Genomic DNA, 27,911 nt, shown 5'->3' on the forward strand with positions numbered 1-27,911 from the left:
AAGACACTAAAGTGAGACTCACTGGCCTTACCTTTCTTGAAAATAGGGACATTTACTTCTGCTTTGGTGCTGGGCTTTTCTTCAGCATCCAGAAGGTCAGGCCATTACTTTGGTGTTTTTAATGACAATTAAAGCGTTGTGTATGTAGAAATAAGTTTCTACATCAATTATTAATTCAGTTCTGGAAGTTCAGTCCAAAACCAGTTCACAACGATTTCTGTCAGTGCATATCTTCAGATGAAAGGTTTTAAAAAACTGTTGCTTCTCTGTCATATCCTATTCACTATGGCAGCAACTAACAGTCATAAAATATAGAGTATGGATCCCACACTGGACTTGAAAGGCTCTAATACAGGTATCAAAGAAGCTCTATGTGTAGCACAGTTTTCTTCTCGTATTTTGTAGCAAAGAAATGCTTGAAGATACAGTTCAGTGCAGACATCCTATTATTTCTGACATTGGAAATCCAGTCTTCTGCTCAGAAATGTTTTCCTTCTTCTCTGTGTCATGGAACAAGGTAAAGTGGACCTAATTCAAGGTGAGAGCAAAGTCACAAACTTTCCCAGAAAATCCTCTCTGGGAATCCTGCCTCTCATTTTGCAGAGGTTTCTGTCCTGGGTGCAGCATTTGAGGGAGATATCTGCCATTAAAGCATGACTATACAGCATGATTTCTGGTTTAGACTTGTGTGGCTTTTAAGCAGAAGTGGCCACATCATTTTTATGATTAGACTGTTACCTCTTCTGGTTGGACAGTAAGCACAGCACTTCTTTAGCCAGTTTGGTGGTGGAGGCTAAGAAAACGTGAGCTTACTGTCATTCATGTCAGTGTCCTTTGCCTTCTGAACAAATGGAAACTGAGCTTGGCTCGTTTTTTTGAGTCCCTCTTATTATACTCGGTTATTGGTAGGAAGTCTGTACTGCTTCACTCCTCGTTGTAGTGCTTGGGCAGGAAGCACAACCGGCAGGGCGCATTGCCCAGATGCCAATGAAACCAGAATTCAGCAGACCCTGGATTGAATACAGTCCCCTTTGGCAGCCTCTGTAGAGTCACTCAGTCTTATTTCTGCCTGCACAGGTAGAAATAAGATGATGTTAGTTTTGTGTGTGTGTGAGTATAGGTTGAGATTCACAGGTGGAAAAGCTATGACCAGAGATACAATATGTTCATTTTTTCCTCAAGAAGAACCTTTTTGAGCAGCTTGGACCAGGTGCACAGGAGCTTCTCAGCACCAAATAGGAAGCATATCATTGTGGCTAGGAGTAACACCTTCTGTTCTCATTTTCCAGCATGCTCTGTCTCAGTGGAGGTAAAGACGACAACTGTTAATTCAGCACAAAACCATGAGAAACTTCTGTCTAAAATGGATGAACTCACATATCAGGAACTATTGAAAAGCTTATCATTTAAGCATTCAATTTGACTCAAACCCTTCCCTGTCTTTTTTTTTTTTTTTTTCCTGAGTACTTGTGTATTTATTTCCCCATTTTCTTCAATGAGAGTTAGTCTAATTTACATCTAGTTTACGATAATTTCTATGCTGCTATGATGTCTGAGACGGTTTTCTGGACTTTCCAATGCTTTGCAATGTTGTGAAGGAGGGCAATTTTGGATTGCATTTTCGAGAAACTTGTGCAATTTGTTACATAGCTTAGCTTCCTTTCAGTTTTCAGCTCTTTCCATTATCTGTCTGCTTCTTTTTAACCCCATCACTCAGCTGGCCTGTACTTTCATTCATCTGATTGTATATAGCAAACTATTAGCTGGAATAGGAACAATTAGTAAAAGTCTAAGATTTTTCTGTTTAGAACAGAACTCATCAACATTTGAATTAAATCTAAATATTCTTAAATCTTCTTGATGCTTAGCCAAGATTTCACCTCAGTTCCCTATTATGTAAAGGCCAAACATGACATCTGTCTGTATCCAAAGTGAAAGTCCAGGGAAGCTGAGAACTGGGGAGCTTGGATTGAGGGATTTACTTTTGCTTCACATTTGTACAAGAACAATCTCTCCATTTAAGATCTCACAAGTTTACAAGTACTGAAACACAATAAACTTGGTTCAACAGCTTCTTCATGACCATGCATGCTTTCTGTTTTTTTGGCATAGCATTGCCATATCCTGGTCTTTTGAACAAAGAAAGAATGGATGCCTATGTTTGTTTCCTGTCTGCATCCAGAAGGCAATGAATTGACTCAGATGTGTGTTATTATTTGACATTCCTGACCTCAACATGTGTGGGCGTACTTGATTTTTCTAAGCCTCCATCCTCCCTGCAAGGACTGGTAGCCATCTGTTCAGAAGAACCTGGTGATTGTTCATCACAAAATCATTATTCCCTCTAGATGTACTATACTACCAACAGCTGAGATATTATATCTTCAATATATTTCACAGTGAGGAAGGATGGCAAGGTTTATCTGGCAAGGTTTATCTGTGTAATCCATTCCCGAGCATTTCAGCAGGCACACCAGATGTATCATGATGTACCCATTCATTACCTCATCCCTTTCTGTGACACCTTTAATTGCAGTCTTTCTTTTGGCCACTAGTCTTGCAGCCCAGGCGTTACCTAATTCAACAAGATTTTCTGAATCTCTCCAAGATTCTAATGTAGTTATTTGCATGTTTATTCCTGTATAGTGTGAATGTACAAGCAGAAAACATAACATCTAATGATGCCTATTGTCTGTACAATCAGCTGTTGGTAGTCATCAGTCTAGAAGAGATATTGCCTTCATTCGATGCCTACCTATGGAATGATCCTTCTTTTAAAGGTGATGTTTTCCAGTCTGTAATAGCCCTGCAAGCCTTTAATGTGCTTGAGCAGTTCAGCACTAGGCTGGATAAACTGTCACTGTGTTGTCTCTGCTTCCTTCATCCCAGGCAGGGTTTACTAATCTCATCTGCATCCTAAGCACAGGCAAAGCTTATTGGCATCTGTCTGCAGTAACATTATTGATATTAAACATTTGAACATGTGGTTTCTCATAAAGAAACAACATTGTTTACTCAAACTGGTTAATCTTTGGGGCTTACAGATGAATTCTCTGAGGGCTGATGCGTCAATCTCTTAGTATTTTAGCTACCTGAAATAACTTCCTAGCTTTCTGTCCCCCCTCAGATAAGTATCAACTATGCATCTCTACTTGATGTATAGTAGAGCATACAAGGTAAGATATAAAATAAGTTGGTATTTCCTCCATCATTGCTGGTTAGGGGCAGTGAGTATGCACTCGCAAGGACAGATCACACTAGGTCTTGCTTTGGTAAGTCATAAAATCGGTTATAATGAGCTTATGTGAAATGTGATCTGCATTGTGTTAATGTGCTGAAATCTGAGAGCTCTCAGGCTTGAAGTGAGGATGGCATTATAGTACTTCATGAAAGGTCTGATTACACTTTGACTGCTCTCTTGGGGGAGAGGAGTATGGAACTTTCTTTTCAGTTGGAATGCACAGATAAATTGCTGTATTCATTTTGTGAAAGTTAGACCCATTACTACCCAAATTTAGTATTCCTGGACATAGATATCTACCAGTTTCCTGTCAAGAGCATATTCCAGTTCCAAAGGATACTCTTCACATAAATAATTTACAGAAGTTATTGGACTGTTTGGACCTTCCTTTTCCTAATGTCTTGGGTCAGCTGCCAAAAGTAATGCAGCCACAAATGTTTAGTGTGTGCTCTCACTGTGACTGCTCCTGGGACCCTTGAAACAGAATTTTGGCATCAGTTTCTCAATTGTTTGCTGTATTTAGATAGGATGTGTGAACTCTGACTACATAAAAGACTTACTCAATCTGCACAATTGCCTGGTTTTGCACAGCTGTTTCTTGGGTTAACAACAGGATCTTTTAATCTTCCTTTCTACTTGCTACACTTTCTGTTTTAAATGAGTCAATATTAATCTTTGCTCACATTATTTCAAAGCGGACATGTATGAAAGAGGTAGAAAGATAGTATTTATTTCTGTGAACTAGCTATTGTGATTGTTCATGTACTGAAATACAGTTAAGTCAACAAAGCCCTCTGGACTCTATTGGTAGTACCTAAAATCATATTAATGACAATGTGAAGAAACAGTATAATTGTTGTTCATTAAGGGTTATTTGAGATGAGAATAGTAGGAAGGTTATATCAAAGATTTTAATTTTTTGGTTGCACATGTGGAAAGCAAGATAAGAAGTATGAACCAAGGAAAGAGTATCTATGAAGAGTACAGTGAGCTTAATACAGAGCCCTGCTCAGAGTTCACTAGGTCACTAAAAAATAATGACCATGATGACTTTTTGCAGCTTTTAAAATGCATGCAACCACAATGACATGTAATAGCGAACGCCAGGGTTTTGTCCTCTTCCAGAGCACTGTCTTCCTTCCAGCTGCTCTGGATTCCTAGTGGTGGCATTCAGATGAGGGTGAATTTGGAAGACCAAGCAATCACGTATTTAATTCTTTTGGCAATGATGATCTCTATACATCTACAAATATGTGTTTCTCTTTTGTTAACCTTTTGCCTGACATCACAGTGAAGACTGTACATGCAAGTGTGTCAAACCTCTCTTTCTCCACTGCCACTTTTATTCATTTTGGGGTGATTCTGATCCACCTGTTCTAGCATTTGGTGAACCTATGTGAAATTCGGCATTCAAAGTTCAATGTTCTGACATGATACAAAGAAAGAAGAGTTTGAGCTGTGTGGGAATTACAATTAACCTTCCAAAGACATCAGATTAATATTTTTGTACTGTTATCATCACATGGCCTTCAAACTTCTCTCAAGGGATCTCTTGCTTCTGTGGTGCACTTAATTTTTGTTTCCAAATCATTCACCATCTAAAAGCAGAACCTTGTACTTTCCATAGGCCCGTGTCCACAATGTTTTCATTTTCCTGGTATTATTATGATATTCAATATTTATATGCAATATATTTTGATACTTTGCACATGGATGCTTTGGTTCCCTTCACAAACATCTAATCTGTCATCCATCCTTTTGTAACTCTCTCAGGTAGCTGGGCCTCTGGTAGCATCTCCATTGCTTGAAGAGACTTGCATGAATACCCATCTTCAGTGATTTTCTTTGAAGCCTGACTGTTGGCAATCTGTTCCTGCTATTAGACCCTGCTTGAGTTCTTTGGCATGTTTTTACGTCCCTATATTTCTTTGGACAGCATCACCATTCCATCTAGAGATTTCTATAATATTGTCTTGATCTCACCATTTGTGGAAAGTAGAGATGGTACAAGAAGTGAATTATGTGGTTGAGGAGATGTTGCTTTTCTCTGTGAAAGTTGGTCTGAGGACCAGTGTTTTTAAAATGGAAAACTAAATTTTCCTGAGTGACAATTCAAGTAATTTCTAAGCCTCATATTTTTTTTTCTCACAAGCAGTAATACCATGGCATCCATGACCTTTATGGACAATAATTACTAGTAGTAAACCACATAACTGGGATAAATCGGGATTTTAATAGTAGAATTTTCTTACCATTCCATTTGCATTTTAAGCTCATTGTGATAATCTTTTATCATTAATCACAGACGTTTAAGAAAAACAGAAAAATATGAGAGGCTTATCTTGAGAAATTAATAAACCTTACAGGATTCCTCCTCTTTCTCCTCTGGAGAAGACTATAATTTATCCTTACTTGGCAGAGAGTTGTGCTGTTTAGGGACACTGTGGTGAATGCAGATATTGAATTAAAACATCCTGAGTACTGGTCCTGAGCCATGGGTCTAAGTTGTGCTTTCAAGTTTAAACAAGTATTTAATATAAGCTGATAATTTTCTTATGCTTCATCTCAGCTTCTCTTTAGATGAAGCAAACTCCTTTGAAGACACAGGACTTGCATTGTTTTTACCCTCAAAGAGTCTGCAATTATTCCACAATTCTTAGCAAACAAATAACCCTACATACTTCCTTGCTGTTACATTTTATTGCTAATATTGGCCAGGCTAACGTGATGGACCTCAAACGAGAAAAATTTGTGCAAGTGAAAAAGAGAGTAGAATTAACCCTCCCTCCCCCCCCATATCTAAGCAGGCAAGTATAACAACTGTCAAAATTGAGGTCTCACCAGTTCTTAGAAAATAGGATGCAGTTTGACAACTGCAATATCAAAACCTTTATACAGTAATTTTAACTGTTTACCTCTGACATTAACATGCCAACTTGCTGCAGTCACATAGCAGGGACTTCAGTAGTGAAGACATATGTAGTTGTTTTATAAATATTTATTATGCCAGAAGGACTAGTAAAGGGTAACAAATCTAAAAGTCTAAAATTATTCCACTCCTTGGTGTTAAGAGTCTTGTCCTGTTATTTATATTAGTCTCCCACAGAAAATATTCCCAGGAGTATCTCTCTGGAACCAGAAGCAAAGTTTTTATAGTATCATATATTGGTGGTGAATTATCACTGATGATCATTTTCTGCTCACAGTCTGTAAAACAGTGCTACTGTAAGATCTCTGGGCATACATCACAATTTAGTGTGAAATAACAGAAGACAAAACATTCAGGTTTTCTTATCTGCCTTGTCAGGAAGGATTTATTTGTGGGAAAGTGCTCTTCCCAAGAGCTAACTCTGAAATATCTCATTCTGTTGTTGTTGTGTTCTCTGAAGTTCAACAAAGCAAGCAGAATTCTATACATGAAAAGTGGGTGAAAACTTGAGGTGTAAAGCCACCTGTGTTGCCAGATCCTGCTGAAGGCTTAACTTCATCCTGCAGCAATGAGCTTGGCAGCCTGGGGCTGCTGCTATCTGCAGGACATGCAGGAGATCCTGGCCTTTTTCCCATCCCAGGCTGCTGAGAAGACCCCAGCATTCACACTGCGAGCTGTACCTGCGAGGGGAAAAATGTAGATTCCGCAGGCTGTTGTTCCCTGCCTGCTCCTGTGGGATCTTCGGAGAGGTACCTGCATTACCCAGCCCCGTCCTGCTGGCACACTGGACCCCTCACCTTCCCCAGTGCCAACAGTGCTTCTGGGCAGGTACAGGACTCTGTCTCTTAAATGTCCGTCAGGATGCAGTATAATGTGTGTGCAGCTGAGAGCCTGACTGATGTGGGCAGGGAGCAGAATAAGCCTCTGCTTTGGACCATGTGGGGAAACTGTTCTCGCAAGCAAGCCCCTGAAAACCCTCTGAGTGCTTGAGGGTTAACGGGACGCTAACCCATGGTGTTAGTGAAGCCTCATTGCTCCTGGTCAGGCATTCCTTATTTGTAAAATGCTGCTATTGGCCAGTGTTTGCACTGTATGCAGGGCCATGATGAACTAGATTGTCTAGTGATTTCCTCTACTCTGGTCTGAGTGCAATTTTACCATAAAAAGCTAACGTGAGGGCCTCATCAACACTCTCCAAAGCCAAGCTGAAGACTGGCTTGCTGCATCATAGACTTTAAGTACACATAAGGGTGGCGTGAAGCTAGCAGATTTGAAGTAGAGAGAATAGATAGATCATTTTCCCTCGTAGAATGAAGAATAGTTCCTAGCAACACTGGAAGACCACAAACATGGCCAGTGTGGGACACTTTTTTTTTTTTTTGAAGATTTCCACCATGAAGTCTCTTCTTCTAATTTTTAAACTGGCAGGATTAGTCTGTCTTACTCCTTACAAGGCCTCCCTTTGGGTCCAAATTCAAAACTTCTCTAAGACAAAAATGAATCTACTGGGACTCCTCCAGATTTATAATTTCTTAGAAGGATTTGTAATCTAAATGAGAAACTGGTTTGTCAGAAAGATGCTGAATTTTATTTGGGACCTCTGGACCCTTTTTCCACTCTTGTGCTAGTTTGGAAAACGATTCAGTATATGAAGGTGAACCCTTGAATGTTTACCAGAAGTTATCTGTATAAATTTACATAATCAGAATCTCATCCTGGATTGCTCAACATTTAATGTAATGGGGACTTTGTTAAGCATGACGCCCTTTCAAATGAATAAATCATATCTGGACTAGACTGTAGGACTGGAAAACATACATCCAGTAGGGAACACTCTGATGTTGACAGGAATTATGTATGAGATACAAAACTAGAGGCCTTTGCCTCTTACTGTAATTCCTATGGGCTGGTTCCTGAAGTCCTTAATCAGCAACCTTTGCACTGACTTTAGCAGGTTTGACTCAATCCAGAAAGGGAGATGATGAACAGTTATGTCGCTAGGAAGAAATCAGAGAGTGGTACCATCAAACCTCTTTTTGACAGGATGAGCCTTGCGCATCCTGCTCTGCTCTGGTCCCAATGTGGAAAGAAGGAGGTCACCAGTAATGAACAATTCATGGTGGTGTTTTAGTTCAAGTCAGGAGGGAGCTAGCTCAGAAAATCTTGGTGCATATTATGGAGATGTCTTGCAGTACCCAGACTGAATTGCTTCCAGAGAGATGTGCAAAGCAGTGCTGCCCAAGTGTGAGTGAACAGAGACTCGTGAATGGTTACCCTTTTGTTCACTTGTCTACACAAGTGAGCTCAATATGTGAGCAAGGTAGGAAAATTTTATGACAAATGGAACAAATGGGACATTAAATAGGATATCTAGTCCAGTACAGTATGGCACACTTGGATGTATCTCGGATTAACTTGCTTTCTTCTTCATCTAGGCAAAATTACTGTTCTTAGGCTGTTTTTGTTGGCTTCACAGAGTTTTTTGACTGCGGGCTATAGTAGTGGACAGAAGCAACACCTTCTTTGTGCAGATTGTGCTTTTGGATTTTCAGTAATCAAGGCTGTAGCAGACATTGTAATGTTTGCTTATCCGCTGTTTCGTAGTTGCAATCTGTGGCTAACTTATACAATAAAGTATTATTAATCAGCTACCTGTAAGTCATTAAGTCCTGTGCTGCTCTTTTTCCCTTGCAGATGTCACCATTGTCCACACCTGCCCGTCAGGCCCTATGATCAGACTGAGAAGCCATGTATGCTGTCAGAGTACATGGAGAAATACCCCCTTTATCCTACCACTCGTCCCAGAAGCTCATTTAAGCCAGAGCAAGTGTACAAGATGGCGGAGATACCAATGGAAGGCATCTCGACTACAAAGTATGAAAAATAGTGAGAGTGAGGACTGTGACCTAGATGTGTGTCTGAAAGATGGGTAACAGGAAAGAAAAATGATTGTTTTTCACGAGGGGAGCCTGAACAGTCCAACACTGAGATTGTACAAACACTCATAAGGGCTCCGTGAAGGAGGCGTGAAGGTCTGTCCGAGGCCACTTCTTGTAGTGAAGGCAAGCAGATAATTTTCATGCACTTCATACAGGCTGAAATATGATCTGATCAGAGAATACATAAGCCATAGAAGCACAGTCATGGTCTTGGCTTTTGCTCACTTACTGTTTTGTGAAGGTTCCTGGGAAAACAGCAGAAATGCTGTCAGGGAAAGTATGGATTATACTGGAGGAGTATTTTTCTTTTGTTGTGTTGTGTTGTGTTAACTCCTGAGGCTGTTCCCTGCTGCCAGTAAAGTGATGTGCTAACGGCTTGTCCACAGAAGAAACTCATAAAAATAGGAATCCGATCCTTTAATATGAATCTGAGAGCTTCCCTTTCCTCAAACAGTGGCTGCTGTCTGATCTTGATGTTCACTTCCTTTGTCATTACAGGAACAGTAACGATCAACATCACTCTTTCCTTTGCTGCACTGGATTAGAGACCTAGGGGATGCCAATGGCTATTAATCAAGTCTTAACAGCTATCACCACCCATTTGTCCTCATCCTGACACGGAAGCTCTAATAACTCCTTCCCCTACAAATGCCTATTAAAGAGCTATCAATTTAAATCACAAATGTGGCTGATGAAGTCTGAAGTGCCAGGCTTATGTTTGGGATACCTCTGTCTAGGTGGGAGTTTTCAGCAATGACCAAGAAGATCAGACAGTTTTAAAGAGCAGACTTTACTTCTACATATGCCCTCCATCTCCAGCATGAGCTAAAGCAGCTACACACCTTTGTACCTGTCTATAACTAAATCCTTGTCTCATTGGTGTCTTAAGGCAGGTAAGGAGGGGCAGCCACCGTGTGGGATCTGTCAAAGAGACTAGAAACTTCCAGTTCAATCAGAAAAACTATCCTTGCTCAGACAAGAATAGTGAATCCTATGGTAACTGTTACTCCTGAAGTTTAGTGCAAATTCTGTAAAGCATGCTAGCAAGAAAGCACAGAAATTATTTATGTTTGCTTCTTCAGAGCATGCATCCCACCAAATATGTAAAACCTGCCTACCCTTTTAAGTGGAGAAAACACAGAGCCTGGGCAGTTAGCCATTGGATTGCAAAACTCGCTGTCCTCTGGGTAAAACTGGTAAGAAAATACACCCAGTGTGAAAGTACCAAGACCTAGTGTGAAGGTGCCACCACCTATTAGAGGGCTGCTAAAAGTTCAATTCTGTGTGGCTAAACTCAGAAAGAATGAATTGGCAGAGCATATGAGAATAACTGCAGGGACCGTGAGGCCAGCATACTCTGAGCTGTTGCCAGTCTTCTCTAATAACAATTTGCTGAGTGTCAGGTGCCGTACTGCAATAGCAAGCCTCTGTGATAAGATCTGTGAGTCGCAGACAGTACCATTTTTCTTGGAGTCTTGGATGCAGGTTGCCACTGATTTATCAGCAGATCGATCTCTCCTCTGTAATCTTCACTGCAGGTTCTGGTATATTGCAGTAGTCACAGTGGGAAAAGGTGCTCCCACTGCCAGAAAACCCTTGGTCACACTGGTGAAGAACTGTCTTCCTGTGATCCGTTACTTGCCACTGGTACAGGCTCAGCTGTTTCAAACGTGGAATTGAGCAGTGTACTGTAAGTGGCTTGGGAAAGAGTCTCTGTTACTGAGCCTTCCCTGTTACTGAGGTTGCTGCCTGTCTCTTGTACTCCTGCTTGTCTTTTCTTGGTCCCTCTTAAAAAACACATTGGCTTTAAATTGCTGACTAAAGTATTCCAAGGGTCTACAACATGTGTGACATCTATTACACATAAGCACCTCTTGATGTTCTTGGAATTTTTTTTTATTTCTGTTTTTACCTGTATTCCCAATACTTTGCAAAGTGAATTCTCTTCCCTCCTGCTCCACATGAACTTTTAAGAACTTTGTTTATTTGCTAAAATACCTAACTCATACAGTATATACAGAGGCTCAGGCCCTTGCCCACTCAGCATCACCACAGATGCAAAGTGCAGTATTAATATTAGAATAGCTCCTATACGGACCATTTCTCCTGGCTGGGTGCCAATAGTGTAAACAGATCTGCACACCAGTGGAAAAATACTCTGATATTGGAGACTGAAACTCCTGGTGCAGGGAGCAGACTCTTCCCTGTACCAAAGGATATGGGCAGTGAAACAGGTTCAGGTTAGTGAATGTCGCAAGGTGATGTTATTTTCTTCACTGTCTTCTTTCTGTAATGTTTTGTTGGAGTTAAGTGACACTGCTCCAGTATCTTAAAATAGCTCTTCTACAATGGTATATGAGAAAAAGCTGAGTGACCATGCTGATATTTCTTCCCTCAACTGGAGTTTTGATGTAAAACTGTTTTGTTGTTTTCTTCCAATCCTGGCTGAACTGCTGAACAGTGTATTGTCCAGGAAGGCTGTTGTTGCCTCTCTCATGTGTTTCCCATACGTACTAGATAGCCTGCTATAATTATTGGGCTTTTAAAAGCAGTTAGGTCTTCTGGAGTGACTCCTCTGTAGAACAGAGATAGCTTTGTGTAAGGCTGTTAACCTCACTGGATAGAGAGAAGCAGGAACCTGGCCTGCCCTGAGATTGTCCAGGCCTGCCTCAGTTCCTTTTTCAGAATCCACATTTCCAAATGCGAAAGGCTTGTGTGTTTCATTAACTGCTTATATCCTATCCAGACTTTCTTAGGCTGTGGAGATAAGGGGAAGTATTAGTTTATTTGTGTGTCCAGAAAAATGAACTCAATTTTTTCCTTAAGACAAAAAAACGTAATGAAATTATTCTCCACAGGAGAACTTACACAACTCATGAAGTGTTGCCACTGAAACTTAAACCCCCTGACAAGTATGTCAAGAGTGACGAGAATATGGATTTGACCTCCACTTATAAACAAGATTATAATGCCTACCCCATCTCTCAAGTACTTCCATGCATCCCCTGTGTGAGGAGCCACATCCCAAATGTCAAGATGGATACAGGAACCACTTACAAAGGTATGTGCCATTGCAGCTTATTTCAGGACTTCACCAGTAGCTTCATTTTTGAAGAAGACAGATCAAAACAGTGTGCAGTTGTTATTCCTTCTGTCTATGTATGCCAACAAGCTGTGCAGGAACCACAGGGACACAAGTTGTTGGGAATACAGACCTGCATTAACGATAGCATTAGAACATCTCTCAATTAACTTTCTTGTTTGACAGGCCTACAGGCCTCCTAGGTAGAAGAAGGGTCAAGTCAGCACCTGCAAGTGGGTCCAACAGCATAATCTTTAGGATATACTGAACACACTCTTGGTATACTGTTGGACTGGTCTGCATATTCAGTGTATCAGACACACCTAAAAGGTATGGAATTTGCTAGGTCTGAGCAGGTCATGAAGTACATAATCCTTTTTGTGTGTGCTGTATGAGAGACACATATAGGAATTAGGGACACATGGAAGTTCCACACAAGTGTCCAAAGCACTCAAGCTCTACTGGTAAAACAGATGAACCGTACATCTATCTATGCCCTTGTTTCTCAGCTGTGGTAACTTGGTATATGTGGTTTGTCTTTGTGGGGTCTTTGTTCCTTCCTCTCCACCAGCATGAATTCTCTTCTGCATACAATGGGAGAAAACTTTCAGTCACACAGTTTCAGTAATTATGCTAGTTTTGGTAGTTAAATTGTAAGCAGAAAATCAGAGGATTTTGCCTCCCCTCCGTACACATTCCAATTAGCTAGCTTTGCTGGGCAGGTAGCTAGCATTTGTCTTTTTCTTCAAATAATTTCCAATTACTTTGTTTCTATTTTATTTTTTATTATGCTGTGCAAATATAAAAGCTTATGATCAGTGCTGGCAGTGAGATTTGTTCCAACGTACATAAACTTTTTTTCTTAAAATTCAAAATGATAATGAAGGTAAGGAAATAAAAGGTATGTGAATACAGTGTTAAGGTTACTCAGTTGAAATGACTAAAAGTCAGACTTCGGTACAGCTGCATGCGATGGCATAAACTGGAATTTTTACATTTAAGTACACAGGAAATACTATCTATTTAGAATTACTTGGGTCGTGAAGACCATGACCCACAGGTGCAAAATAACCACATTTACACAATTTTGAACACTTCGTTTTCACAGGCAATGTCACCAGACGGTGTTCATTTGAATAGCTTTGGTAAAGCCAGTAAAAAAAGGCTGCTTTGTGCAAGCAGAGGATTTTTCCTTCTGTATTTAGATATCCTTAACATCTCTGTATCTGAGCCAGATGTATATCTTTGTCTTTTGTCAGTGTTTAGGTCAGCACCTTAACTGTTATTCCAGAGCTCTAACAAAATGTATCACAGCCACATTTGGTTATAATTTGCAGTATTTTTCAAAACACTGCAAGTGGAAATCTTTGTCCAAACCCCCTCAAAGATCAAATTGCATACTGAAAGAATTATTTTTTTAAGGCCCAGGTTCACAAAAAATAAAAGTTTTCATTGTGCTATTCCCTAACATTGTTAGGTTTTACTGATCATGACTCCAGAGTGAAATTTTGAAACATGTTATTCAATTAATCATCAAAATCCAAATATTTAAGCATCCTATAAATCTGTGCTGCATTGGTATTAAATTACCTTTCCAACTGTATTGTCCTACTCCTTCCCACTAAACACATCATATCCCAAATGTCACTGTAGGTTTAAGATGATGCTGTTGCATATCAGAATTAATGTCAGATGACTTTGCAAATTAAGGTTTCAAAATCCTCATCTTCTCCAAGCTACTCATGTAGCTGTTTCTATCCATCTGCAGGTATGTAACCTATTTTTAGTTTTGTCTTGCTTGGTTATAGTGATATGTGCCTAACCCTCCAGTACCATATGGCTCATATCCTCTGTTCCCTCCTGTAGCCCCTAATGTTTTCAAGATTGTGCTGCATGGGAAACTATTAATATCTATGGGAGAAGAATTAGAGTTACAATAAAATTGTAACATATTTTGAAGGAGTAGTAGCACTGCTGGCTTACACTAAGTAAAATACATTCATAATGCCTATGAGGTCTCCAAATGTGTAGAGCTTATAAATTTTTAAAATTGAAGACAGATGGACTTGCTTGTCATGTTTTGAATATTTTGCAAAGGCTGTGGTTATGTTCAAATGCACAGACTATTTTCCAGCAAAGATGATGGGAGAAGCTAAGAAGTTTTTTGATAACTCTTGGTTGGCATCTGAAAAGTCACATCTCTGAATGAGCCCTGGCTTAGAGCTGAATCTCATTAGCTTCTCACTTTTTAGTATTTTATTAATAGATTCCCTGTAAAAACACATGTCCATATATGCTTATGGTTCATCCTGCCGGACCAGCTCTCCAGGAAAGTGATGTATCCTACACATAGGCACAAGGTCAGCATCCCAACCAGCAGTGGTTCCTGGACATCTCCTATTCCCCCAGAGAAAGAGGAGCACCTGGAGCATCTAAAAATCCCTGGCACTAGCACAGTGTGCAGCTTGGCCTTCAGCGGCACCAACAGTAGTGAATGAATGTCTATGCCAGTAAACACAGGCAGGTCCATGTTCTCAGCTGATTACACTAATTAGCAGCATGAGGGCAGCTCCGTACCCAAGGATAGGGTGTTTTCTGGGAGCAGCATGATGGCTGTGGCTGCTGCTTCTTCCCTTGTGCCAGGGCAGAGCAACTCAATTCAAACCATAAGGACTTTAAAGGGACACTTAACTGGAGCAAAAAGTTACTCTTTTTTTAGTTAACTTCACATTATAATGAACACGTCCTTTGTGTAATTGTGTTTGTACAGTACAATAGCCACTGCCATTCAAAAGAAATAACTCTGTTTGGATTGGAGAGTTCAAATATCCTGATACCTAATTGCATCATTTACTCTCTAAGACTTTGAAATCCAGACTTCCTTCCTGTGCAGAGTCAGCTGGAGGCTTATTTGCCTCATGACTTTCGATGTGGTTTGAAAGGAGGGAAAATTAAAAAAAATCCCTTGGATTAGCTCCAAGACTATTTCTTTCCAGCTTCCTACCAGTAACCATGATGGTCTCTAGGGGAAGTTGCACAAGATTGCTAGGAAGGGAAAAAATGATGGTTTTGTCTCCAGCACTGGTTGGAGAGTTAGGCAGCTCTGCAATATATTTCTAGCATGACTGAGTGCAAATCTTTTTAAATCTCAGTGCCTCACTTTTTTTCCCCTGGTATCCTGCCGAAGAAGGAAGACATGAATGTCTCTAAAATTGTGCCTAAAATGTTTACTTAGTCATGAATCTGAAGACCAAGATTTCTGGAGCATGGACCATCTCTGTGGTATTATTCAACGCTTCAGATTAGTGCAGGCTTGGCCTGCAAATTCCAGCACAGTTTTGCCAATAAGGAGGAACTGGAGACAGAGTTACAAGCTCCTTCTCCATTCTTGCTTGTACTGAGAGCAGGAGTACCGCAGAGAACAAAGCCAAGAGCTGAGGCAAACCCCCGAACTCAGCAGGCAGTATGCAGCAGCACTGCAGTTGAGAAATGAGGTCATCCCCAAATGAGAAGGTGCAAAGAGGAAGGACATCTCTGCAGCTTGGCCTTTAGAGTGGAATGGTGGACATCTGGTTCTCCTTGCCCCAAAGATATACTAGGAGACACCTGAACAGCCTCCTGCAGACACAGGTATACTCTGCTTGTGCGCCGAGCCAGCCACAACACAGTTGCAGGAAGGTAAATGGAGGGGGTCACAGTCAGTGCCATCGTACTCCACTTTCAAGATTTCTGTTTGAGTATGAGGACAGCACCCACTCAGTCACCTGCAGAAAATATCTCTGTCAGACTGGGAATGTATTTTAATCTTCCCACATTGTATTTCACCATCTCTGTAGGTACGGGTGGGTACAGGACTATTTTAATACCATTTTCTGTGTAGATGCTGAACATTCCCTGGGGTAGCACACTACTGTATAATGTTTTCTACAGTAGCTAATAATAATGAATTATTATAAAAATAATAGGATTTATCAGCTATTACAACATCAAAAATATTTCTTACAGTAGAATATGTAATAATCAAAATATAAAATGGTATATGCCTAAACTCACCAAAGAACTTCAGTTGAACTCTTATATAGGATTCCTCTTACGTTTCAGGTGACTATGTGCAATGGAATGAACCAAAGACAGATATGATCAGACCAGACGACAGGTTTCGACCATCAGAAGAAAAATTTGACAACAGAACCGTTGTCCAGGATGACTACTTGTACAGGGGGCCGGTTACCACTCAAAGCTGCAAACCTCTAAATCCAGCCCAGAAAAACAAGACTCCCTTTGAGAATAGAACCAATTATAGAGTGAATTACGTGCCACATCCTTTGGAGAAACCTTATGTCCATAAATATGAGAAATACAAGGCCAGTGAGGTCCCATTTGATGGCCTCACTACCCACAAATTCTCTTACAAGGGTCTCGCGGGTCAGCCAGCCAAGCTTATAAAGCCATGTCCACCAAAGAATGTCCCTCTTCCATTTTCCTCTACAACTGAGTTTCAGGAAAAATACCAAGTTTGGCCACTGCTTCCCGTATTCACCAAAAAACCTGATGTGTATCTTCCCCCTGTGGAGAGAATGGACCTTCACACCACTACTCAGTTACATTACAAGAATCCAAATGGGAAACCAGCCAAAATGTGTCGAACTGTGGTTCAGCGTGAAAAAAGTAAGCCATTTGATAGCTCTTCTACAATGAAAGAAGACTATAAGCCTTGGCAGTTCAAGAGAGTAGAACCTATTATTCATGCTCCAGAACTGACTTTCCCAGCAAAACCAATGGATTGCTTGACTACTTTTCAGGCCCATTATGTGCCTCATCCACTCACAGTTACAAAGAGCTATAAACCTGGCTGGTCAGGCCCAAAGGATCACGTTCTTCTAGATGCTAAAACGACCTACACTACCAGCTACACGCCAAAGGGTGTTGTTAAATGCTTGGCCTCTTACAAAAGCCCACCTGGTTATGTCTTTGAGGAAACTGATGCTGATGGTCACAGTCTCTATATCCCTGCTTCCAAGAGTGACTGACTGCAAGATGGACACTGAAGGAAAAAAAGTGAATGCATTCTCCTTGGAAACAGATTCAAAGAGCAGGGCCTCAGTGAGCTACAAATGACAACTTGATTGTTTTGTAACCTTCTTTCAAACCAAATGCTAATTTTATATTTGCAGCACTCTTAAAATAAACTTATTTCCCAGACTTGTGCTTATTTTGGATCATTTGCACTAATTAAAAAATGTAATATCTGGTGAAAAGACATATTGATACTTGTTTAACTGTATTTTTTCTTCTTTTTCCCACCTAATTCTTGCTCTTTAATTGACAGAGATAACCTCCTCTTGAGACACTAAAAGGGAGAACTCAGAGTAACATGCATTACTATTAGTGTAACGGAGGTTCAGCCATGTCCATGATAACAGTGGTTGAACAACCTTTTCATGAATCACATGCTGTTGAAGTCACACTTAAAAGTCATGGATGGATAGCAAAGTCTGAGATCTCACCTTATCAGTCACTTTCATCAAAGATACGTACAAGAGGCACAATTTCTGGATAAGTATTATTGAATATTGCACCTTCCTTAGTTGTGTCACTGAGCTGTCTGGAGCTAGGCTGTCAAATGTGAGGCTGACATGCCAAAGGTGCCACCCTCAGCTGACAACTTGCAAGGAAGTTTTTCAGTAAAAGCTCTTCGCTGCATGATGCAGTGAGGGTACTAGAATGATCAAAGAGTTGAATTTGTCATATGTTGCTACAGTTCAGTCAGCAGCTGGCGTTTCATTATCTTTTGGATACGAAAAATATTAAACTTCTGATCAGAACCGTTAATTTCTATGTCCAAGGTGCTTTTCTATAGGCTTATGAGTGTTACATTAGCATTATGAAACTTACTGGCTTCTTAAGTGCATTATGCTTTCATAAATCCTCATCTCTCTCACTCCTGGAAGCTCTGGCTATTTTTGGAGTGTTTCACTGAAGTGCTAGGTACAGCTCTTACAAGCTGGAGGAAAGGCTTGGGTCTCACCATCAAAGTGGCTGCATTTAAAGAGGAAGTGGAAAACAATTTTCTATATAAATGTATGTTAAAACTTTTGAAAAGCTTTAAAGCCTGTTGAAATAGAAATCTTTATCCCACTCTACTAAGTGCTTTTCAGGCCACACCTGGAATACTGTGTTCAATTTTGGTCCCTGCTGTACAAAAAAGATGTGGACAGGCTGGAGACAGTCCAGGGAAGGACCACAAAGATGATCAAAGGACTGGGAAGCCTGTCGTAGGAGGAAGAGCTGGGAGAACTGGGCTTGTTCAGCCTTGAGAAAAGAAGGCTTAGGGGAGACCACATAATCATTCAGTTGTTTAAAGGGTTGCTACAAAGAAGACATAGACTCCCTTTTTACAAGGAGTCACATGAAAAAGATGAGGGGTGATGGGTACAAGTTACTCCTGGGAAGATTCTGATTGGACACAAGGGGGAAATTTTTGACAGTAAGAACAATCAGCCATTGGAATAATCTCCCCAGGGAAGTGATGGATTCCCCAACACTGGACCCTTTTATGTCCAGTGCCATTCAGCTGGGCAGGGTGTTGGGCCACCTTGTCTAGTCCGTGCTTTTGTCAAGAAAGGTTGGACCAGGTGATCCTTGAGGTCCCTTCCAGCCTGGTATTCTGTGATTCTTCCTAAGTGCTTGCAAGCTAAAGCCAAACACATTCCATCTGGAAACATGAATGCTTAACCCTGAGGGTGGGAGCCACTGGAACAATCACCCTAGAGGCACAGCAGTTCTGCATCACTTGAAGTCCTTTCATCAGTTCTACAGGCCTTTTCTAAACATATGCTCTACTTCAATGAAAAATTATGTGCTTGCAAGAACAACTAGGCAAATATCTGCAGATTACACTATACAAAAGGGCCAAACTATCTAGTCATTGATGGTTCCACACAGCCTTTAGAAATTCAGAAATTTGTAAAATATTCACTAACCTGTAGGGAGGTATTGACCTACAGTATGTCTGGCGCTTTTTTTTTCAGCTCCTGCTGTCTTATCAGACTTCTAGAATCTTCATGTTTTTAACGTTTAGCATTGGCAGGAAACTATTTTTTTCCCCATCTCTTTTTATTAATTTATTTTTCTGATTTTATTTATCAGCCTGTAATTCTGTCAATTCTGAAACAGTTTTTATGAAAGAAATGGCTGGGGCTTGTGACGGCAGAAAAGATTGTTCTTTTGTGCAGCAAAGCTTCCTGACCTTTCAAGTCTTTGATGTGAGGCTGGGAGCAAATGCAGAACCAGTGGAGTCTAGTGTGTATATCTATCTTTATTACAGGTTTGTGGGACTTTTTTTGTGGGTGGAAGTTAGTCATCAAAATGGATAGCAATGCAATACGCTACTTAGCATTAAGAATTGCTTGGTTTTGAACATTAACAGGATTCTTGAGTTTGCAAACAGTGGACCAGTTCACAGCAGCCTCAAGCAGACATGACTGTTTTAATTCCAGTACTTTCACAGCATGAGACACAGGCTTGGGATTTTTTGCTGACTTGTACCTAAAAGCATAAAAAAGTTATTAAAACCAGTATATGATAACGCTAAGGAGCAATATGAGCTTGCTTGAATAACTAAGGCTATGGTTTCACAGAAATTAAAGCTGATCAAAGCCTGGGCTGCGGTGGTCTCCCCTCTCTCTCTGCCTGCAGCTGCGTGTTTCCTCATGGTCTCTCTTTCTGGTTACAACATCAGCACTGTCTGACTGCATGATGGGTTAGGTTAAGAGACTGACCTGGTGTATCATAGAATCATAGAATGTCCCAGGTTGGAAGTGACCCACAGGGATCATTGGATCCAACTCCTGTCCCTGCATATGACAGCCCCACAGTTCACACCATGTGTCTGAGGGTGTTGTCCAGTCTCTTCTTGAACACTGTCAGGCTTGGGGCTGTGACAACTCCCTGGGAAGCCTGTTGCAGTGCTTCACCACCCTATGGGTGAAGAACCTTTTCCTAATGTCCAACCTGAACCTCCCCTGGCACATTTTCCTGCCATTCCCTTGGGTTCTGTCACTGGTCACCAAAGAGAAGAGCTCAGCAACTGCCCCTTCTCGTCCCGCTGTGAGGAAGCTGTGGCTGTGATAAGGTCTCCTCTCAGTCTCGTCTTCTCCAGGCTGAACAAACCAAGTGATTTAAGCTGCTCCTCACACAGCTCCAAACCCTTCAGCAACCTCGTAGTCCTCTTTTTGACAATCTCCAGTAGCTTAATAGGTTTTTCATAATGTGGTGCCCAGTAGTAGTAAGGTTAAGGCCCATTTACTAAATTTTCCTGAACCAGTGCACAAAAAAGCTGCACAGTTACCAACTTAGGTGCAGGAGGTCAGTGCAGAAGGAAACATGTGGCTCAGGTAGCCCAGACTTGGCTTGGATGGAACTGCTCTGGAGGTACAGCCCTCCTCCCCAGATTAGTTGTTTGACGCCTCCTAATTTAGTGTTGCCCTGAAGCCTTTCTGTGCTACATGACCTCTCTTGGAGGAATGGTTTGTTTAACCCTGTCTCTGTCAATATGCTCTTCTCCTCCCAAGGGCTAATCAGAGGGTGAGCTTGTCTACTGCATGGACAGGGCTGTGCTTCTGCTCCTCCCAGCCTCCCATGCAGGCAGCAGTCATCCCTTTGCTCTGTGACACAGTTAAACTAAAGCAACATCTTCCCAGCCTGTGGTTTATTTTGATTAAAATGGGCAGTGTAATTAGAATATCAGCATAAGAGAAAATCATTATTTGTGGGAGAATTGAAGTGTTTATCAGACTAAATAAAAATGGGCTCCACTGAAGTACACAGAATTTGGTTACTGTTTTCACACAGAATAAATTTATGGATAAAGATGAGCAGAAGTTAATCTTACCTTATGTTTGTGCTAATTAAATTTAACTTTTTCTTAGAGTGGTCAGAGTCTCGGAAAGAAGGAGGTACAGGCACAAGGTAGAAGCTCTTGTTTTTGGAGTTACATACAGGAAGAGGAGGAAAACGAAAGTATACCTGTGTGCGAGGCAGAACTAGATGCTAGCGCTAGATGAATTAGCACTTGTTCAGAAACCTCTCAGATGCTCTATAGTGATCTTGCCTGTTTGGTGGGACAATGATGAGTGAAAAAAAGACTACCTGCCATTGGCCCAGTTTGCAGTGCTGGGAGTAGCCTTGAGGAGCTCATGAAACTTGCACTCATGATGCCGCACTTCTCACTCAGTGAACAAATGGGTGCAAATGGGTTACAGCTGTAACCAATCTCCTGTTTCATTCACTGTATTTTTGAAGGATGGATAATGGCATGAATACTAAAACACTGGCCTAAGTACAAAGGCTACTATTGAAAAGGATTTCAAAAGCCAAAATGCAAGGATGAAATCAAGGGGCTTTGTCCTTGGCAGGGTTGAGAAAGGCATCCAGGGGTTTTGTACTGTGAAGCATGCAAAAAAGAACAAGGAAAATTGTGCTAAACAATAGTAGATGAAAACTGTCACTGTCAGGGTAGGTTCCTGCACTGGTATCAATTACTGTAATCATTGCAAATAGATGTCAGCTTTGGACATGAACAGTCTCCCGTATGTACACTGCAGAGACTCTTTGTGGGGATAGCTTCTTCCTGTGTCCCTGAAAACAGAAGAGGACAACTCACCAGCACTACTGATCTCCAGGGCAAAGCACAATCTGTTAGGCAAGACTTAAATATGAAAGCTGAATTAAGGAGACATGCCCAGACTAAATTTTAGAAGGGCAGCAGCTTCCCAGAAGGTCCTGAATGTCTGCTTAGTCAGGAGGACTGTGGTTCCTGCCTGTGGAAAGGCTGAGCAAAAATACTTGATTCCCCTGTCCTCAGTCAAAACCAAAATAAAACAGCCACAAAAGAAACTACGTTGTCTGGAATAATGGGGGAGATAACCAACCATTTCAGTTTTGACTTGCATGATACCAAGTCTTTCAATCACCTGTGCCTGCAAGGACTGCAAGCCCCTGTGTCTCATTTGTGCAGCAGACAGCAGTTCCATCTGGAGAAGATTTGAAGTTGGTTATAAGTGAGAGGTCAAGAAAAATAAAAAAGTTATATGCTTATGGTCCCAAAATATGAACAGGCAGCAAATTTGTGAAAAGTTTACCACTTCAAACTCTAAAACGGGCTTCACCCAATGCTATAGACTGCTAGAGAGATCGATTTGTCAGCACCTCACGTGTTTCAGAGCTATGAAAGAGGTGTTGAAAGATAAGTGGTATACTTCAGAAAGGACCGAGGACATTCATATCACAGAGGAAAACAGTATTGATCCTGGGTGTGGTACTCGGGAGACAGGAGGCAGCTGAACTTAAAGTATGAAAGAGCAAACCCTTTGTTTGCAAGAAAAAGAAAGGACTTTGCTGGTGCATGGGTAGGGTCTCCCTGAGGGACCCACGTCATCTTAGTTGGAAAACAACTTTTGGGCAGAGAGAGAATTGTGCTCTCGATTCACTGGGATGGGAAACTGCCATAACAAATTTTCTGAGCAGAGTTTGCCTTTGGCTGATCCTGTTACAAACCTCTTTTCTCCCTACTGCACTAGTGTCTTTCTCTGCCTCTTTCCCACACTGGAAGCAGTAGTTTGATGGTTTGTGCCTCTCTAATTGCTTTTGTGTGGAAATACTGCTGTGGGGCAACTTGACTTTCACTTCCCCTTCTGGCTACACCTCTCTACCACAGATGTTTTAGGCCACATTCATCAGGGAACGAATAAGGTAGCTCTTAAAGAGGCAATGTTTGTGTTTGGCTCTATACTCTGTTTTCACCAGTTCCCTAGCACTGTGCTGGCTGATGCAGTGTCCTGTCCCCAGACAGGCAAGAGGGCTCATGCAGCACTGCCAAGTGCCATCACACGGGCTTGAGGTTGCTGCTTTGCTGGGCAAGCAGGCCCCTGCTCTGCTTTGTTCTCTGCTAAAAAAGAAAAGTGCCTATGAGATCCTCCCTGCACAGCTGGATTTGATTTGCTGTGATTTGTATGTAGTGGGTTAACAGTGAGATTTTTCCTTTTTTTTTTTTTCAGTAATAAAATCACTGGGTTGTATGCTATTAGTTGAAAACTGACTCCATCAGTGTTTCAGTAGGTGAAGTGTTTTAACAAGCATCCACTAACCTCATGGGGTGTTTATTTAAACCAAGAATTTATGCTTTTTTTTTTTATTAAAAAAAGTATCATGTTGAAAAGGGCTGGGGGAAGTCTTCATGTAGCCCAAAACAAATTACTGCTCAGCCCAGCCATTAAGCACTTTCTTAAGATAAAAGAAACCTGTCCTGTCTCCTCACTTGGAGAGCAAGCTGTTCATGGCCTGTCTGGTGTGATCTTTCTGGTTCACATTTTATTCTTGTGCCTTCCCACCAGCCCTAGGGAGTTTGTAACTGAAGTAGGCACAAGCCTCATGTGAGACCTAGAAGCTGCCAACTACTTTATAGTATTAAAGAGTGTAGTAGTAGGGAGTGGTTTCCCATGCCCATGTCATCCTAAGCATGTGTGGATAACTACATGCTTACTGTGCAATCATTCACATCCTGCTGCTGCTTAAGCAAACAGTATTTGTATGCAGACAGAGTTCTACCCTCTGGTGTCCCCTTCCCTTTTAGCCACATAAAAACTGCATACTTTCATTTATATCTACACAAATATAAAACTTTTCTTTCCAAAGGGCTTAAAGGCTTAGGCAACACTCCTGTTTTTCCCTTTTATTCCCTCTTCTAAGAGGTAAGCAGCACGTTGCCAGAATAAGAGTGGCAAGCTGAACAAGCAGCATACTGTTTTACTCATTGTTTTGGCTTATGAGCCCTGGTTATCAGAGTTTCATAAACTATATCCCTTGCTAAAGCCAGCTGAGTTTCTTTCCCGCTCCTTGCTGGTTGCAGAGCACTTGCTCTGGCTGCAGAGAGGAGCCTTCTGCCCTGGCCCTGCTCAGCTGGTGCCTCAGCCCATGGAGTCCTGCCTGGTGTGCTGCACCCCTCCTACAGCCTCAGAGACTTAGACAAGTACCTGGTCTTTCAACTGGTGCTGGGGAAATTTGTGTGTCTGGGCAAGCATGAAGGTGCCCTGTGAGACAAGAATGCTGCCTCTGGTGAAGGATGAGCATTTTGTTGTATCAGGTTTGCTTTTGTTGTGTGAACCTAGAGATGTTGCTGCAGTAGCTTCACCCACAGGCTGTGCAGAGGAATCTGGCCTTCAGAAACACGGTGCCCATCTTCCGCCAAAGCCATTTGTCTTGCTGACAGAGCCAGTCTTTTTGAAGGGAGTGTGGAAGAGCGTGGTAAGATGGAGTCTCTCTTTGAAAAGAAGCAATGTTTACCAATTAAATTTAGTAACTGTCAGGGTCAAAGACCTACAGAGCTCTTTGGAGCTAGGTAAGCAAGTGAGCAGGGGAGGAGTGACTCAGGGTTCTTGTTGCCAGCACAGTGAGATACTAAAGAGAAATGGGTGTGTGATGGGTGACACAGTGCTGCATCGCTCCTTCCCACCTGCCACACTTCATGGACAACCATGTGCAACTCAAAGCAGCCTGAGGCAGTGTAAACTGCACATGATCCGGATAGACACAGACACAGAGAGAGGCATTAAAGGCACTCCCATACAATCCCCTTTCTTTGTGAAGTAAGCATGTGCAGATCTCCCAACGTGTGCTGATCAGTCACAGTGCCAAAGGCAGGCACCAGTGCGAAGGGCAAGGCACGTCCAGTGGTCTTCCTGCATTAAAAGCAAAAAAACCCCAAACCACTGTCAGCTACTTTCTATGTTGGTGACAGGGTGTATGCCTTGCCCTCACCTCAGTTACTCTAGTTCTTACAAACTGATTTTTCTTCATCATAGGTTTTTTTAAAATTTTTGTTTGTTTGTTGTTTATTGGTCAGATGTCATTTTTTCTGAGCTAACCTTGAATCTCCCTTCATATAGCCTTCCATATATGAGTATGAGCTGGTATACAAACTCGGATCAGTGAAGATCCTGTTTTAAATATATTTCATGAGCTGCTTTAGGATGTTTATTTTTTCATTTGAAAAAAACTCTTCCAGATAAACACTGCTGTGATATTTCTCTAATCCTAAGGCACTTGTGTACTCTCAGCCCTGCTGCCTCAGCCACGCAAAATGCATTTGATGGCTCAGTAGAGGCTGTTCCAGGTTTTGTAATCATTCTGGCAAGAAAGGACTGCAGTCTGTGATTCCATGGACTTGCTAGTTTCAGTCTTCATTGGTGATCACTGAAGGAAAGATGAGGCTCAGCACCATATCTGCTTCTCAGAGAGACGGAGAAAAAAACCCCATACTGTTGTGTTCATGTCTTCGCATGTGAACTTGAGAATGGGAGCGAGTAAATTCTATCTTAGTGAAAAGGAGGGAAAGGCAGAGGAGGCTAGAAATAAGTATTGTAATCAGAAGAGGAGATGCTGAGATGTGGCTTTCCCCCTTATAAATCTGGATAAATAACATCTGGGTTGCATATTACTGAAATGCCTTAGTGAGAACTTTACATCAAAATGTTATTAAAAGGACTATGTATGTGACTACATTTTAGATTTGATTCTTATTGAATGGAGAGGAGATGGATGGAGACGATGAAAAGCAGTGTAGGTGAAGATGATGATTAGCCAATATGCTTTTAATGTGTAAAACCAGTGGAAAAAGGATGTGTGATTGTTCCCTCAGTATTGTGCAAACTAAAGTATTTTACATATTGTTTAGTTTAGCTTCCACCAAAAAAAGGCTGAGTGTGACTGCTAATATATAACACTACTGATAAATATACATATGCCTTTGAACAAGAGGATGAAGGGAATGTTTAAATCTATGATTCCCAAACCATGGTCTGCAGCTAATATGCAGAGCCACAGTTGGCATTAGCAATTCTGAGCTTCCCATCTGTATGCACTAATTGTCTGTGAGAAAATCTGACATCATACAAAACTGTTTGAAAACTTCTGTGTTAAAAATTATATAATCAAATGAATGAAGTTAATTCATTCAGTTCCTATGTGAAATGATCAGTGACTCTGACAGCTGCTGTTAAGAACTCATGTGGACTTTTAAGATAAGCTTTTGGTTTGCCTTTTTGTACAACTAGAGCTGTCAGCTTATGCTGATATAGAACAATCAGGTTTATTTATGTATCAGTGTACCAAATAGTAAGGTCATCATTAGCTTTTTGTTTGACAGGGTCATTTGAAAAGAAGGTCATGACCGTGGCCATATAGTAGGAAAAAAATTTCCAGCTTAGTTGTTACTTTGGAAAGCCCTGCCTGTGGCTTCTACGGTTTTAAGAGCACGTATGCTGACATACACGCCTGGAGTAGTTTAGCTGTGCTTGCCTTGCCACATAACAAGGGGCGGGAGTAGGTCTCCCATGGGGAACCTTTCAGCACTGCATTTTTCTGCTTGTTGCAGAACTGTTTTTCCTCCTTGAGGAAAATTAGAATGGAGAACAAAACGGGAAGCTTACTTTGAAGGTTTTGAAGCTTTTTTGACTTGACTGGTAACTAGAGCCATATGCATAAAAAAAGCATAATTATTCTCTTGAGAGCATAAGCTGGCCTGCTGTTTGTTTTACATCAACACCAGCTTCCTTACTTGTTTTACTCAAAATGAATGATCGAATTCCCATTGCCTTCAGTACTGTTGTTTGGAAGTCTTAGTTCTGGTCTTTGACTTGCATCTCTGTGTGTGTGTTTATGTATATGTGAGGTGTTATCTACCTGCACTGTAAATGTCTATAAAGCGTATGCAGGAACACCATACTAGGGAAACGGTCAGTAAATTAGAGCAAAATCGCTGTTCCCTTTTAAAAGAGACATTGTATCATTTGTTTGAAAAGGGCAACAGCAGAACCAGCTTAGTTTATGAAACTTGATTTTGTCTTTGTTAAGAGAAAATGCTTTTATTTTATTTTTTTTTTTTCTTCTTTCCTCTCCCCTCCATAATTCTGACCATTACCAGGATTCCTTTTATGTATACTCTTGGTGCTTCAAGGAGTTGCAAGCTTCACTACTAAAGGCAGCAGTGACCTTGTCACCGACCTATAAGGAAAGACTGAAGTAACAGGGGTTGCTTTATGCCATAGGTTGCTGAGGAGAGTTACAAGATGTATTTAAGCATTGCTGCATAGAAAAAGAGGAGTGTACTTTTACTGATTTCCATAATCCTAGGACCAGCAGTGATGGCTTTATAGTTAGACACGAGCAATAGAGGCAAGACATCAGTGAAAAAGAATAAAGCAAGGCAAATGAAGAATTACAATAAATCTCCAAGTCAGGATGCAGAATCTTAATGGCTGAACACTTTTAAAAACAAGTTACTGCATACTCTTTCCCCAGGGTAGGTAGATCATGTATACTTTGTGTAAGAGCTCTGTGTTGCTATCATGATACGGAATAAGGACAGGGCACTTCAAAAGCTTCTCTACTTTGTTTGGATTTTGTTTTTAAGAGTAATAAACAACACATCAGACAGCAGTAGTTAAATAAGTAACCTGCATTACCTGTACAAAAAGTTATATAAATACAAGTTTCCTGTTTTGTTTTCCTTTTAGAGAAGGAATGCATCCTTTCATAAAATATCCAGCAATATTTGTCTTACTGAGATGCTGCCAAATCACAATTCAGAGGATAGACATGTGAAATTAAATCTACACTGTGCGGAGACAAGACAGTGGACCCTCCAGATTTCATCCTTTGTGT

At 41.1% G+C, this 27,911-nt stretch overlaps 1 protein-coding gene across 1 annotated transcript; it reads left to right on the forward strand.

Annotated features, from left to right (window-relative positions):
• The first annotated feature begins 8,869 nt into the window (after positions 1 to 8,869).
• On the forward strand, positions 8,870 to 17,225 carry SAXO1 (stabilizer of axonemal microtubules 1). The gene is made up of 3 exons (XM_065861227.2): positions 8,870 to 9,044; positions 11,968 to 12,170; positions 16,293 to 17,225. The coding sequence occupies exons 1-3, from the start codon at positions 8,923 to 8,925 to the stop codon at positions 17,219 to 17,221; spliced, it is 1,254 nt and encodes a 417-aa protein (XP_065717299.2). The 5' UTR covers positions 8,870 to 8,922; the 3' UTR covers positions 17,222 to 17,225.
• Positions 17,226 to 27,911: the final 10,686 nt, after the last annotated feature.

Source organism: Patagioenas fasciata, chromosome Z, assembly GCF_037038585.1.
Source record: "Patagioenas fasciata isolate bPatFas1 chromosome Z, bPatFas1.hap1, whole genome shotgun sequence".
NCBI classification, from domain to species: Eukaryota; Metazoa; Chordata; class Aves; order Columbiformes; family Columbidae; genus Patagioenas; species Patagioenas fasciata.

What these genes read in the sequence shown, in the direction of transcription:
- SAXO1 (XM_065861227.2), top strand. Translation starts at nt 8,923, where the DNA reads ATGCTGTCAGAGTACATGGAGAAATACCCCCTTTATCCTACCACTCGT. An exon ending in GAAGGCATCTCGACTACAAA is followed by an intron (nt 9,045 to 11,967) that starts GTATGAAAAATA and finishes TATTCTCCACAG; the next exon opens with GAGAACTTACACAACTCATG. An exon ending in TACAGGAACCACTTACAAAG is followed by an intron (nt 12,171 to 16,292) that starts GTATGTGCCATT and finishes CTTACGTTTCAG; the next exon opens with GTGACTATGTGCAATGGAAT.